The sequence below is a fragment of the Manis pentadactyla genome, chromosome 9, assembly GCF_030020395.1.
Source record: "Manis pentadactyla isolate mManPen7 chromosome 9, mManPen7.hap1, whole genome shotgun sequence".
NCBI lineage: Eukaryota > Metazoa > Chordata > Mammalia > Pholidota > Manidae > Manis > Manis pentadactyla.
In genome coordinates this window covers 41,296,040-41,310,157 of record NC_080027.1, presented here as the reverse complement: position 1 = coordinate 41,310,157, position 14,118 = coordinate 41,296,040, and the positions used below count along the sequence as shown (strand labels likewise).

General features: G+C 56.9%; 1 protein-coding gene and 1 long non-coding RNA gene across 12 annotated transcripts; one reads left to right on the top strand and one right to left on the bottom strand.

The window, feature by feature from the left end:
* The first annotated feature begins 155 nt into the window (after window positions 1–155).
* Window positions 156–13,020, top strand: ATG16L2 (autophagy related 16 like 2). Of its 11 annotated transcripts, XM_036888646.2 has the most exons (19): window positions 276–398; window positions 595–736; window positions 1,955–2,054; window positions 2,634–2,736; window positions 5,855–5,928; window positions 6,174–6,425; window positions 6,622–6,687; window positions 6,959–7,072; window positions 8,108–8,170; window positions 8,714–8,819; window positions 9,184–9,289; window positions 10,009–10,079; window positions 10,337–10,408; window positions 10,520–10,640; window positions 10,973–11,078; window positions 11,741–11,890; window positions 12,123–12,170; window positions 12,282–12,383; window positions 12,690–13,017. In XM_036888646.2, the coding sequence occupies exons 5-19, from the start codon at window positions 5,855–5,857 to the stop codon at window positions 12,775–12,777; spliced, it is 1,539 nt and encodes a 512-aa protein (XP_036744541.1). In that variant the 5' UTR covers window positions 276–398; window positions 595–736; window positions 1,955–2,054; window positions 2,634–2,736; the 3' UTR covers window positions 12,778–13,017. The 11 variants fall into 11 exon arrangements, 9 of the variants coding, with proteins under 9 accessions (XP_036744539.2, XP_036744540.2, XP_036744542.1 ...); XM_036888644.2 differs by lacking the exon at window positions 595–736 and having other exon boundaries at window positions 156–398; window positions 12,690–13,018; XM_036888647.2 differs by having other exon boundaries at window positions 275–727.
* On the bottom strand, window positions 2,066–6,151 carry LOC130684871 (uncharacterized). Its single transcript, XR_008999219.1, has 3 exons — window positions 5,967–6,151; window positions 4,736–5,051; window positions 2,066–2,587 (listed from the first exon to the last, which is right to left on the bottom strand). It is a non-coding gene; the product is annotated as an uncharacterized LOC130684871 (long non-coding RNA).
* Window positions 13,021–14,118: the final 1,098 nt, after the last annotated feature.

Genomic DNA, 14,118 nt, shown 5'->3' with positions numbered 1-14,118 from the left:
GGAAACTGCGCCGGAGGCCCCGACCCCAACGCCCGCCTATGATCGCAGGCAGCAATGGGGGCCCCCTCGGGTGAAAATTTTTGGCGGTGTCCGGGGGGTGCAGACCTGGGGGCGGCTTCCAGCACGTTTGCTTTCGCTTCTCCTTCTACCAGCGCTCTTAGTACGGCCCGGGGATTGCCCGCCGCGGCCCGCCCCCTACGACACGGAGTCCCCTCGAGGCCCCGCCCCCCCAGGCCGCGCCTTCGGGGCGCAAGGTCCGGGGCGCGGGGAGAGGGCGGCCATGGCGGGGCCCGGCGCCCCCGACGCCCCGGTCGCTCACTGGAAAAGCCACATCGTGCGGCAGCTTCGACAGCGAGACCGCACGCAAAAGGCACTCTTCCTGGAGCTGGTGCCGGCCTGTGAGTGCGCCCCCGGGGGGCCTGGAAGATGGCCGTGGAGGGGCTGGAGCTCCGCGAGCAGCGAGGGTTCGCCTGGCTCCTCGGGTGTGACCTGAGCGCTCCAAAGGTTTCTCTCCTCCGCAGCCTTGGATCTGCGGGACGCTGTCTGTTAAGCTCCACCTCTGATTAGCCACTATTCCTGTCCTTCCCAATCCAGGCTCTGCTTAGAGCCCCTTTCTGGACGGAGCTTCCTCCTGGTGGTCCTGCACCCCTCGTCCCTCGGGGCCCGGCTCTGCCTCCCACGGGCCGGGCTTCCTAGGCACGAGGTCGTCAGCGACTGTCTTACACAGGTAGAGCAGGTACAGTCCCTAGGTAGAGCCCGGTCAGTCCATCCGGTCCCCGTAGCCCAGTGAAAGAACGTGGGACTGCCCAGAGCCTCTACTTTTAAACTCTGAATGTCTAGAGAGGAAGCTCAGTCTCAGCCTTTGCTACTGATAGGTGATCTTGTCGCAGGTTCTGGAGCACTTCTGTGCCCAACCAACCCAGCCTGAGGGAGAAGCAGAGGGCTCCAGGCTGTTGGAGGCAGCTGACTTAAGCCAGGGAGGTCAGACTCTCACAAAGTTGTTTCTGGGGAGCTGATGAGAAGCGGGTGTGGCAGTTCAAGCCAGGATGAAGAGGTCTGCACCTGTGAGCAGCACCTCTGGTCATCTGAAATCGTATGTTTGGAGTTGAAAATCTAACCACAATCCCTCCAGCTCCATCACCATTCTAATCTTGGCTGCTACTTGGCCATCTCCACCCCCCTCACCTCCCCCACCAAAACTCTTCTATAGCCCTGAGATGCCCTGGGGGCTGGAGTGGGCTTTTGTGTGAGAACTAGGCCAGCTATCTCAGTGGCAGTGACAGGGAGGGGCACTGGGTGAGGGAAAAGAACTGAGGAGCTAGGCCTGGGCTTACCACCTCTACCATACCCTGGAACTGGCAAAGAAAGAGGAAGTGACTGAGGTGGATGTAGGAGGGGGTGTGCCAGGGTCTGCAGCAGAAACTACAGAACTCAGGGAGGTCTGCTGGATAATTGCACAAGGACTTTCTGTTCCAGCCTAGGGGAACCTTATACCAACCCTGGGAAAACAGGGTTGTTTTAGTCCAGAAGGTTAGAGCCCCTGGAGAGGAAGTAACTTGCTGAAGGCCACAGGCAGGTGGAGCTTGCTTTGTTTCATCACTCTCTGGAGCCAGGCCCTGCCCTGGGGCAAGGATGGGGCAACCTCTGGGCACTTCCTTCCCTGAGGACCCTCAGTGGCATGTGCCCAGCCATCTCCTTCCCCAGAAGTGGCTGCCCTCCGTTCCTGAGAGGGCCTGGGGGCTAGTGCTGTGAGAAGGCTATGTTGGAGCTGAAGGTCCTGGGAGAACTACATAAACGTTCCTTGGGCAACAGGCAGAGCCCAGCCTGCCAGTAGCTCCCCTGTTCTGCATCCCTGGGCTTCTGCAGCCCTTCCAGCCAGAGAGGTAATTTGTAGGCCTGGAGTCTGCCGGCAAGTGTTTGTCTTTGCCCTAGGCTCACCCTCTTGCACCCCTAGATAACCGTCTCCTAGAGAAGGCTGAGCTCCTGGCCCGGGTCTCAGAGAAACTGCAGCCAAAGCCAAATGATGTCACTCCTGCTACCCACCAGGGCCCCTGGTGAGTGTACGTGTGTTTGTGGCCACAATGGGTTGCTTGTGCCTGGGCCCTGCCCCCACTGCCTATACTGGGTTCTCTCTGGCACCTCACTGGGCCCTGGCTGCTGCCTTTGAGGGTGCAGGGTTGGAGAGGGAGGCAGGTTCTTGAGCTTTCTCCTAGGCCAGCTGCTTAGATGTCCCTTCTCCCACACTCTTCTCAGGCCATCTCTGCATTTGTCCCATCTCCTTCCCTTCCCACCCTCACATTACTGTCCTTTTCCATCTCCCTGTTCCTTACCTGATGCCTACAAAAAGGGTCTTGCTGCCTCTCCAAAGAGGAAGTGAATATGAGAACCAGGAATGGGTTGAAAATGGGTTGGGGCTCAGAGTTGGGAGGTGCTTCTTGACGAGGGTCCTGGCCCAGAATCTAGAGCAGCCAAGTCATGGGCAGCCCCTGTTTCTGGAGATGAGCTCTTTCCTCTTCTGGCTTTCTGGCCTCTACCTTCCTCAGGAGAAAGTTCATGGTGCTGGTTTCAGGCTTTTCACGTGCATCACCTGGGTGAATGGAGGGATAATGAGCACCACTCTGATTGACTGGCAGGGCAGAGGAGCCGGGACCTGAATCAGACCAGGTCACACCACCAGCTACTCTGAGGGTAAAGTGGCAAGAGGAAGAGGAGGGACTCCGGCTGGTCTGTGGTGAGGTAGGCCGATCAGGGGGGTCTGAGAGAGAAGGGGTGGGGCCAGGACCCAGGACTTTGGGGGTAGGGATGTGGTCCAAGGGAGCCAGCAAGTGAGGGACATTCCCAGCATCCAAGGCCAGAGGGCTCTCTAGCTTGGCTTTGGCAGCCCAGGATGACCTGGGCTCCAAGAGCAGCTGGAGGAAGTGAGGTGGGAGCTCAGGGAGGAGCGTGAGATGTGCAGGGGCCAGGCAGCCTCTGCTTCCCCTGCTGGATGGTCCAGCCTGCTCTGCACACTGCGTGCCCCATCAACCCCATGGCCTCGCACCAGTGGGAGCTCAGTACACATTTGCAGACTAAATGAGTAAGGGGTCTATGGCAGAGTGTGCTGCTTCCGCCTGACACTGCTGCCCGGGGCTCTCATGGTGTCTCTTGGTTTCTGTTTCACCTCACTTTATGGTTGCAGAGAAGGAAACTGCTTAGAGAGGTGGAACCAGGATTTGAATTCCCTCCCACACACATCCACCTTCTGTGATCTCCATTCATTCTTTCAACAAATAGTTACTGATAGTTGCTATATCCGAGGCACACGGAGTACAGCAGTAAACACGGCCTGCCCCATGAGCTTCTACGGCACTGGAGGAGACTGATGGCCATAAACACATACCCAGTTACAGTATGTCAAGTCATCTGCCCAACTAGTGTGGGGGTGGACCCAGTAACAGCCTCTCTCCCTCAGAGCCCCTGCTCTAGTTGCAACTTGACATTAGAGAAGTGATCCTCAAACAGCGAGTCCCTTCTGGGCTGAGAGCCCTAAGGCCTGGGGTGCCTTTGTTTTGCTTCTGCTGTATCCCTCAGGTGTGTCTCCACAGTCCGTGCTATTGAATATTCATAGACTAAGTGATGAATGAGTTAGACCATCTCCCCCACCATGTGGGTAGTCAGTCACCAGGCTGGAAACCCAGGGGCATCTCTGACCCCTCCCAGCCCTCCATCCTGAGTTAGTCACCAGCTTGGGGCCTTCTCCCAAATCTATCAACTTCCTTCTGTTTCCTGTACTGCATCTGGCCTGGTCCAGGTTACCTGTATCCCTCCCAGGGCGACTCTGCTCTTGGCACTCCCATCCATCTCTCTACAGCACTCAGAGTGATGTATTTTAATAACAAAAAGATCTCCCCTAAAAATTCAAGTAATACACAAATACATGCTTGTTGTGAACATTTCAAGAGAACAGAAGCCCAGAGAGTAAACAAGCAAAAGCCCCTGTTGCCACCTCTCCCCGTTATCACTTTGGTATGTATCTTCCAAAGCTCCTGAGTCTGACTCCCCAGTGGAGTTCTCCAGCCTCCTGCTGCATTTCTTCCCACTCTCTCATCTCTGAACTCACGCTTTCCCTTGCCTGGGATACTTCCGCATACCCTTTGCTCTTAGCAACTCCCTCCCCGTCACTTCCTCAGACACATGCACTCAGTTCCCACTGGATATGCCAGGGGACCGGGAGTGCCTTTCTCTTTACTTCTTAGTACTGTTTCATATGTCATAACAAGCAAGGATTATTATTGTAACTTTTTGTTTTGAAATAATTAAAGATTCATACTCAGTTGCAAAGATAGTACAGAGGTTTCGTGTGCCCTTCACCTGGTTTCCCCCACTGGGGTCATCTTACGTAACTATAGTACACACAGTCAGGAAACTGATAAATTGCTATGAAGTGTGCATATAGTTCTTTGTCATCATGTCACATGTGTACACTTGTGTGACCATCAAGAAAGCACTATTTCATCACCACAAAGATCTCTCTCTTGCTATCCCTTTTTGATCACGACTCACCCCTCCCCCAACTATCCCTAAACCCTTACAACCACTAATCTATCTTTCATCTCTATGATTTGAATTTTGAAAAGTATCAAATAAAAAACTATTGGATAATAAAACATCAATGAAAGTAAAGAACAGGTGAGGAAGCAGAAGTGGTGGTCAGATTGCACAGCGGTGCAGGAATGATAAATATAATGACCTGTACCTGCTATGAAAGTAGGCTCCCTGCTCTGCACGTGCAGCATTCCTCTGCAGGGCCTCTCACGTAGGGAGGTGGTCAGCGCAGGGGACAGCATGGACCTTGCTGCTCGGTCTGCCCCTTGCCAGGCCATATGAGGCAGAACGCAGGAATAGTTGGGCCACAAGAGCCCCCAGCCTTGGTCATTTCCTCTTGTTCCTTTCGCCAACTTGGTGGGAAGTTTTGCTTGGGGTGGTCTCTCCTGCTCTCTCCTCATCTCTAAAAGGAGGGAGTTGAGCTTCATTTCTGTGGCTTCCCCAGCTCTTGGCTCTTGTTTGAAGGACTGTTGAATGAGGCAGGGTTTAAATGAGATGAGCCTTAACCCACTCTTGGGCTGGGAGTATCCAGTATTCAGTCTGGGCCTTGTGCTCCCACAGTCCATTCCTATGCCTAGCCTGTGTAGTGTGCCTCTGCTCAGGGCTCCTCATTCTCTGGAATCTATGCTTGAGTGGGCCAGGGGTTGGAGACGTAGAGAACAGAACCCGCATCTCTCAAGATCCTCCTGTAGACCAGTCCTTTACTTGGAGCATAATGTTAAGTGGTCTGGGTTCAAACTTAGCTGTGTGATTTTGGGCAAGACATTTAAGCTCTCTGTGTCAATGTCTTCATCTGTAAAATGGGAGGAATGGCAATACCTACCTATGGTATTTCTATGGGGATACAAGTGTAGAGTGCTCAGAATAAGGCATGACACACATAAACGCTATATAAACATTTGCTGTAATTTTAAATACTACTTCCCATAAAAATTCTGCATTACCCTATGAGGTAAGCACTTTCATTCTCATTTTACAGATAAGTAAACAGCAGGTTCAAAGGGTAAATGACTACCCCAGGGTCATTGAGAAAGCAAGTGGCACTGCCAGGATTGAAACTCGGGTGTTAGGCTCCATAACCTAAGTCTCTTCCAATGTTCCATGAAACTGCAGTGCATTTCTGGGCAAGAACTAAACCTATCTGACCTGCTTTCTTTTCAGTAAGGCGGCAGGTGAGTGGGTGGAGTGGCAGATCTTGTCCCACCAACCTCTACTGCCCGAGAGGGGTTGGAGGCGCCCGTGCCCATCCTTTGGTGTCTGACCCCCCTAGATGGCCTACCAGGTGGTGGAGAAGAGTGCAGCCCTGGACGCCCTGCAGTCTGAGCTGGAGAAGAGGCAAAGCAGGTGAGGCGTGGGTCTAACGTGAGAGGGACTGCGCCCACCTCTGGGAGAAGGGAGCCATCTCTGTGAGGGGCCGGCGGCCGAGGGCTCTCCCCCGCGGTTGGTCTCAGAGGCCACGAACGGAAGGACTCTCGAGAGGGCGCAAGACCACGTTTAGCCGCCTGGTTGGCCGTGTGGCATGGGCAGCTCTGTCCCAGCTCTGAGACCGGTCCCACTGGGCGGTGACTGAGGCTGTCCGCCTCCTGTAGGCTGGCGGCCCTGGAGGCCCGCGTGGCGGAGCTGCGGGAGGCGCGCGCCCTGGAGGCCCGGCAGGTGAGCGCACGGCGGGCGCGGAACGCGGCGCAGCGCGCGGCCTACGAGGCGCTGCGCGCGCACGCCGGGCTCCAGGAGGCGGCCCTGCGCAGGTTCCAGGAGGAGGCGCGCGACCTGCTGGAGCGGCTCGTGCAGCGTAAGGCGCATGCCGCCGCGGAGCGCAACCAGCGGCTGGAGCGCCGCGAGAAGTGAGTGTTGGCTTCGCCGCTGCGGAGGCTTGGGGTTGCGGCCCCGTGGGGGAGCGGTCCCTCCTCGCCCTGGGGGAACTGGAGCCCGCCGCCCCTTCACCCAGAGGGACCGGCCCCCGCCCCTTCAGGAAGGCGGCACCGTCCCGCGCCCACCTTAGTCAGACGAGCCGGCTCTCAGGATGCTCTTCTCCCCCAGGGCCCAGCAGGCGCGGGTGTCCCAGGAGCTGAAGAAGGCTGCCAGGCGGACAGTGAGCATCAGCGAGTAAGCAGGGGTGCGCCTGCTCCTGCCTGCCGAGCCTCTCAGCCCGCTCTCGGGCTCCTCCCCACAGTTCTACCCCCGGTCCCCACGGACCTGCGGCCACCCGTGCATCTAACTGCCCCTGTGGTCAGGGGAGCCAGCACGCGGGCCCCCCACACGTGTGCCCTCATGGACCCCTCATCCCTGGGTCTGAAATCTTCATGGTGTTTGCAACTGGGGTAAGGAGGAGTTGGCCTGGTCCCTTGGCCTTCCTGAGCTTCATTCCCTCTCCCAGGAGCCCAAACCCCCTAGGAGATGGGATCACAGAGGGGGCTGAACCTCTGGCCCGGGCAGCTGAGCCGGAGCCCCTGGAGAGTGAGGCGGGTGAGAAGTGGAAGAGACCGTTCAGGTGAGGACTGTCCCGGAGCTCTGAGCTGGGCTGCAGTCCAGTCTTCATCCAGGGCCTTGGGGCCAGCTCTTTGGTTAACAGGGGGCTTGGGGAGAGGCTGGGGTACACAGCTCAGGCCTCCCATGACAGTCTGACTTCCAGTGCCTGGAGCCACTTGGGGTCAGTGGGACCTCAGGGACCAGTGCCCTGTCCTCACCTCTCTCTCCTTCCCAGGACCAGAGACCTGGGGGTGGGGTGTCAGGCTGTTGATAAGAGTGTCACCAGGAGGGAACGCTTGGGCAAGGCCACGGCTCAGCTGCTACAGGTTGTGTGTGTGTGTCACAGGTGTGCAAGCATGTGTGTTCATGGGGACACAAGAGCATGTGTGAGCCTACCTGAGTGCGTGTGAATGTGCAGGTGTGAGCTCACTCAGGCTTCTGAAGCCTGTTGACTGGGGCTTCAGTCCTTGGGTGCCTCTCCCCTCAATCTCCTCCATTTGTTTCCATTTGCCAGTCAGTGAGGCAAATGGTCCCCCTCCCGGCCCCCCCCATTCCACAGTGTGAAGTGTCTTCTTCAGCTCTTCTTTACAGGTCCCTGGTGTCTATGCCTGGGGGCAATGAAGAAACCTGGGGGGCATGAGACGCTTGTCCCCCCAGTCATCCCAGAACACACCCTCTCTTTTGAGGTCACTCAGCGGATCTGGTTTCCCCACTCCACTTGTGCTACCCCAGGACCAGCCCGGGGGTGCCTTCACACCACCTCCCACAGGCCCCAGCTCAGCCTCCCCGGGACTTTTGTTGAGGGCACTTGGGTGATGAGGCAGTTCCTTCCATCATGGTCGAAACTCTGGGAGACCACTTTGCCAAATCCCTCCCTGCCTCCACCTCCTGGGACTGCTCTGGGTCATTCCAGTCTCCCGGTCTTGGACGAACCAAGTTCTTGCCCTGGGCTCAAGAGACTATGAGCCTTGGGGTCTCTGGCAGAGTGTGGGATGCATGACTGCTCTCTGTCCACCCACTGGCCAGTCCCTTAGCATTCTCTTCATATTATCCCCAGGTCTGCCTCCGCCACCTCCCTGACGCTGTCCCGCTGTGTGGATGTGATGAAGGGGCTTCTGCAGTAAGTGTGTGTGTGCACCCATGTGCATGTGAAAGGGCTGGGCCCCTTGGAGGCCTGTGTCAGGTTTGGTCTGTGTACACGCCTCTATCTGTTGCCCAGCTGTCTCTGTGTTTCTGCGGAGCCCCAGAGATGAGCTGAGTGCATGGTCTCATTGCCAGCCCCTGCCTGGCTAGCCTCCAGGCTCTGTCCCTCTTTTGGGGTCCTCATAGAGGACCAAGAGGCTGGACAGGAACTATCACTCAGTTGGGAAACTGAGGCTCAGAAATATCAAGGACTTAGGATCAGAGCCAAGCAGTGGCAAGGCTAGGCCTGATACCCCAGCCTTGGGGTTCCTCTGCATCTGCCGACCCTGCCCAGCCTCTGTGGCTCACCATCTCCCAGCTGACCCCTGGGGTAGGAAACTAGGTAGGGGACCAGCGCTCTGCACCTCCAGGCCATGTTTTGCCACCTTCCATGTCCGCTTCCTGTTGCTGCCACTTGGAGCGGAGCACCAGGCTCCCAGGTCAGAGGCCTTGCTGAATGCCTGCCTAATGCTCCCCCCAGTTTCAAGAGGAGAGGTCACTCGATTGGGGGAGTCCCTGAGCAGAGGTACCAGAGCCTCCCTGTGTGCGTGGCTGCCCGACTTCCTGCCCAGGCTCAGGATGTTCTGGTGAGGACAGAGCTGGGCCCCATGGGCGGGGTGCTTATGTGGGGACTGTGGGCCCAGGGATGGGCCGAGGAGGCTAGGGAAGCAAGGTGGGATTCCTCAGGGGAAACAAGTTTTCCTTCCACAGTTTGTGGCAGGAGCCCCTCAGCATTTTATATGGAGTAATGGACTGGAAAGAAGACAAGAGGTGGCAAACCAGCAGGCAGGCAGGGGAATGTGGAGCAGCATAGAAGGGAGGCTGCCACAGGGGTCCAGGCAGAGGTGATGAGAACTGACGTGCACGGGCACACGTGAGAGAGCCTGAGAGCATGCGCAAACAGGCGTGTACAGCAAGGATCGGGGCCACCAACCTCCCCTTTTCCCACAGGATGCCCACTTATCTGAGGTCAACGCTGTTTGTTTTGGCCCCAACAGCAGCCTCCTGGCCACTGGAGGGGCTGACCGCCTCATCCACCTCTGGAATGTCGTAGGAGGTGAGGGTCCCTCTCCTGTAGGCCAACCCAGTGCTTTTCCTCTAGACCCCACCCTCAGCTTGTTCCTGGTGGGCAAAAGTCTCGGATCTCTCTGTGTTTCTTCACATGGGACATTCTTGCGGGCAGTGGCCCGATGGCCTCTTGGCAAGAGTTCTGGGCACATCGCTCTGAAGAAGGGTAAAGCTGCCCAGCTCCTGGAGTCCGGGCCTGCAGGATGACCTTCATTCCCCTTCCCCTCCTGAGCTCACGTGGTCACTGTTAGGGGATAGGGGGGCCCTAATCCCTGAGGTCCTGAAGGGATAGGCCCTTGAGGAACAGGTCCCTGGGGCCCAGCAGGCTGCCTCTTACAGCATCACTTGAGCTCTCAGAGCTGTTATGAGACACACGTTAGCTATGTACCCTGTGCCCTGTAGAAGGAGTGTGTGGGAGAGTCAGAGCTGGCTTCTAGAGGTTTCTTAGAGGAGGTGAGTCTCCAGGTGGCCTGGCCCTGGCTTGCTTTGTGACCTAGGGATTGTCCCTTCTCCCTAGTCCTCTCCAGCGGTGTGAGATGACTAGCTCCCTGGAGTCCCCTGCTGGCAGTTTGGGAAGGTGCAGCCTCGAGCCAAGCCCCGGAGCTGACCCTGCGATGCTGTTCTCTAGCTTGGGACTCATCTTCCCAGGTGCTCCTCTTCATGAAGCTTGGGACTTCATTTCACTTGTCCTTTTCCCGGTCCCCCCAGGTCGCCTGGAGGCCAATCAGACCCTTGAAGGAGCTGGTGGAAGCATTACCAGTGTGGACTTCGACCCCTCGGTGAGAAGACTTTGCCGCAGTGTCATGCATCCTTCCCCCCAAGTCTCCGCACCCGGCAAGCGGGGGCTCTGGGATCTGAGGGAATATCCTGGGTGTCCTAGAACGGGGCCCTTCAGGCCTGCATAAATCCCCCCTGGCCTGGGTAGCCTTGGGCTGTGGGGAGCGCTGAAGCAGCACCTGGCCAAGTGCTGGCCTGAGGGTGTTGCCTCTGGCCAGGCTCAGGTTTCCGGGCCTCTGCCTCCCCCTTGGATCTCTAGGGCTCCCAGGTGTTGGCAGCTACGTACAACCAGGCCGCCCAGCTCTGGAAGGTGGGGGAGGCACAGTCCAAGGTGAGGCCTGACTGGGGAGGCAGCTGGGGGTGAGGGGTCATGCCTTGGGCCTGGAGGGGGTGTTACGGAGTCTTGGTCATGTCCTTGATTCATACTGGGATGGGGGTGCAGGAGACACTGTCTGGACACACAGACAAGGTGACAGCTGCCAAATTCAAGCTAACAAGGCATCATGCGGTGACTGGGAGCCGAGACCGGACAGTGAAGGAGTGGGACCTCGGCCGCGCCTACTGTGAGGCCCAGCCTCCCTCCCCTCCCCTTCCCTTCCCACCCCACCTGCTGGGAACCCCAGGCTGGGCCAGGAGGGACTGCAGCCTGCTCTTTGGGTGTGGCTCTAAGATTCACAGGAATTTGGGGTGAAACCTCCCAAGGCCCTGCTATCCCTCATCAGTGCTGTCTGCCTGGTTTCCTGGTGACTTCGGGCTTTGGGCTGGGAAGCAGGAGACTTGGGTTCTAGTTTTGCGAGGACACTGCCCCTCTGTAGATTCTGGGCCTTAGCTTTTCCAGGTCCAGTGGGCTGCCCCCAGCTGTTCTGAGGCCAGGACTCTGCTGCTTGGTCACCAGGTTCTAGGACCATCAATGTCCTTTCCTACTGTAACGATGTGGTGTGTGGGGACCACGTCATCATCAGTGGCCACAATGACCAGAAGATCCGGTTCTGGGACAGCAGGTGACAGGCACAGGGTGTGGGTGGTAAAGGCATGGGGCCAGGGCTCTCATGTTCTCTTCGCTTTCTCTGTCCACGGAGCTGCAGAGGCTTCTCCGGGAAGTCAGGCTGTGGTGGCTGCTCTGTGTGGGGTCTGGCCCCTTAAAGACTCAGATGCTCCTGGGGACATGTGCCACCTTCTTAGTGGCTCTCAGTCTGACCATTGTGCTCTGCCTGGGCCTTGCCAACCAAGATGGAGGAGCCCCCTTTTCCATTCAGTTACTTTTTAATTAAAAGGAACAAACGTTTTAGTTGTTTTTTAAACCTAAGAGCCCAACCTTGTGCTTGACTGGTTTATAAAAGCCAGTGCTGGGGCCAGTGCCAGGCCTGCCTCAGGCCTCTCCGTACTGGAACCCTTCACTCTTTCTTTCACACATTTAAAGACAGACTTTAATTGCGTTCCCTCCAGTACTTATTTTGGTGACCCAAGAGTTTCAGAGGCTCTGACTTCAAGCCAAAGGCTGCCTAAGTTCCTGTTGGAGGGGGCTGGCTGCAGTGGGAGAAGGGAGATTAGTCACTGCCAGCGTGGCTCCAGTGAGCTGAGATGTAGAGGTGCCTCTGGACTGACTTTCAGGAGTGGTCTGCGTGGGCTGTTCCTCACCCCTGTCTCTGCCCCTGCTCCTCAGAGGGCCCCACTGTACCCAGGTCATCCCTGTGCAGGGCCGCGTCACCTCCCTGAGCCTCAGCCACGACCAGCTGCATCTGCTCAGCTGTTCCCGAGACGACACACTCAAGGTCATCGACCTCCGTGTCAGCAATATCCGCCAGGTGTTCAGGTACCTGCCTTGTGTCTGCTGACCCTGTGGCTTCAGCTGGGGCAGCTGGGTCTCTTGACCCATGTAAAAAGCCCTCCTGGACCTGTCAGGGGCCCATTCTGGAGGCCCCTCTAGACTAGAGCCTGCTGAGGTGCCCATCCTCTTGACGGAGAGAGGAAGCTCTTGCAGCTCCTGGCTGAGGGCAGTGACTGGCGGTCACCTCCATTCTGACCCTGACCCTGTCTATCCTCAGAGCTGATGGCTTCAAGTGTGGTTCTGACTGGACCAAAGCCGTGTTCAGGTGTGTCCCTGAGAGCGCATGCCTGTGCTCGAGTATGCCCCATCTGTGTCTGCATCTGCCTCTCTATGTCCTCACCTCTGATCTCTCCTTGCTCTGCTGTGGCCACTGCAGCCCGGACAGAAGCTATGCACTGGCAGGTTCCTGGGACGGAACTCTTTACATCTGGGATGTAGACACTGGCAAACTGGAGAGTAGCCTTCGGGGACCCCACTGGTGAGCATGGCCACCACCTGCCCCACTGCCCATCCCAGCCTGAGGGCCAGTGCCACCCCAGCCCCAGTCCTGAGTCCACAGCCCTTGCCCCCACACCTTCCATCCTGCAGAGCCCTTCACAGTTCACAAGGTGCCTTCCCACATGCTCTTGGGTCCATTCTCACCATAGCCCTGTGAGCCCATTTTACAGGTAGGCAATGGGCTCAGAGAGGGCCTCAAACTGTCTGGGTCCAGTAATGAAGGACAGAGCCAGGTGCAGGCCCGGATCCTGACACCTCTCTAAAGCCTGCTCGTCCCTTTCCTCAGCTCTGCTGTCAACGCCGTGGCCTGGTGCTGCTCCGGGAGCCACGTGGTGAGCGTGGACCAGGCCCGGAAGGTTGTGCTCTGGCACTAGTGCCATGCTTTCTGCCTGGGCTGGAGCTCTAGTCTGAAGCTCGAAGCCAGAGGACAGCTTCCGCTGCTCCACAGGGCTCCAGAGCCAGTGAGGGTCCCAAGGTGGTGGGTGGGTGGCCTCAAGGCATTCAGTGGGAACAAGGCCTGGCAGGACCTGGCCTATTGGTGTAACAACAGGGTGGGGTGGGGGCGATTACAGTGTTTTTTGTTTATTTTTTCTCTGTCTCAATCTCTTTGCCAAAAGTAGAAAAAAATAGCATCTAAACTGGTGTCTGCTTGCTTCTTTGCAGCATTCGGGGGAGAGAGAAGCCTTTGGGCTGGTGGCTTGAGGAGACCCAGACTTGGCCTCCTTTCCTCTCCTGCACAAAGCTGGGACAGAGCCAGCCCCGCCTTGGTCCTGTTCACATTTAACTGAGGGGCAGCATGAACAAAGGCCCAGAGGCAGCAAAGTGCAGTGGGAATTTCACCAGATCCAAGCTGGTCCTGAGGCCACGCCAACAACACCTCGGGCCCTCCTGCTTCAGGCCCGCAGGGTAGACTGAGGTTGTGGCAGGGCCTTAGGAGTTCTGAGGAGGGAGCAGGGGAAGCAGCCCAGAGGCGCCCTGGTGGAAAGGATCCTGACAAACCAGAGTGATGTCAGGTACTTGGTACACCAGACCTGCCTTTAGCCTGGCCATGTTCTTGCTCCAGAGGCACAGCCTAGAATCGGTGGGGAATGGCCTGATGTGTCTGTGTTTGGGAGGGCAGCTGTGGGCTGGGCCTGGGCCCGGAGCTCCACTTACATCAGAACAAGCCTTTGGAGTGGGAGGCAGACCCGATGGGGTGGAGCCTTGGCCCCCCACTTCCTTTGCCAACCTAGGGCATAGGTGAGGAGTCAGCAAGACAGCAATTGTGCCGCAAGGCAACAGAAGGGACTTCTAACCTTGAGTGATGGGGACTGATCTCTGGGATCAGCTGAGATTCAAAGGCTTTACTCTGAAACTCTTCACCTCCTCCTTTATCACCTTGCAAAGTCTCCCTTGGTGATTTTTGCCAGTCCCAGGGTTTTGGAAATGATATCCAGGATGGGCAGCAGATTGCTAAGAGCCTGGACTCTGTAACCACACTGTCTGGGTTTGAATCTCAGCTCCACTATTTAGTAGCTGGATGATTTTGAGCATTAACATTAACTTAACATCTCTGTGCCTTAGTTTCCTCCTCTACAAAATGGTCTGATAATAGTACTCCCTCAAAGGTTGTTGTAAGGACTCAATGTGTTAGTATATGTAAAGTCCTGGCACATGCCAAAGGCTGTGAAGTGTTGGTTAAATACCCAAATCTATACTCTGCTGACTCACAGATC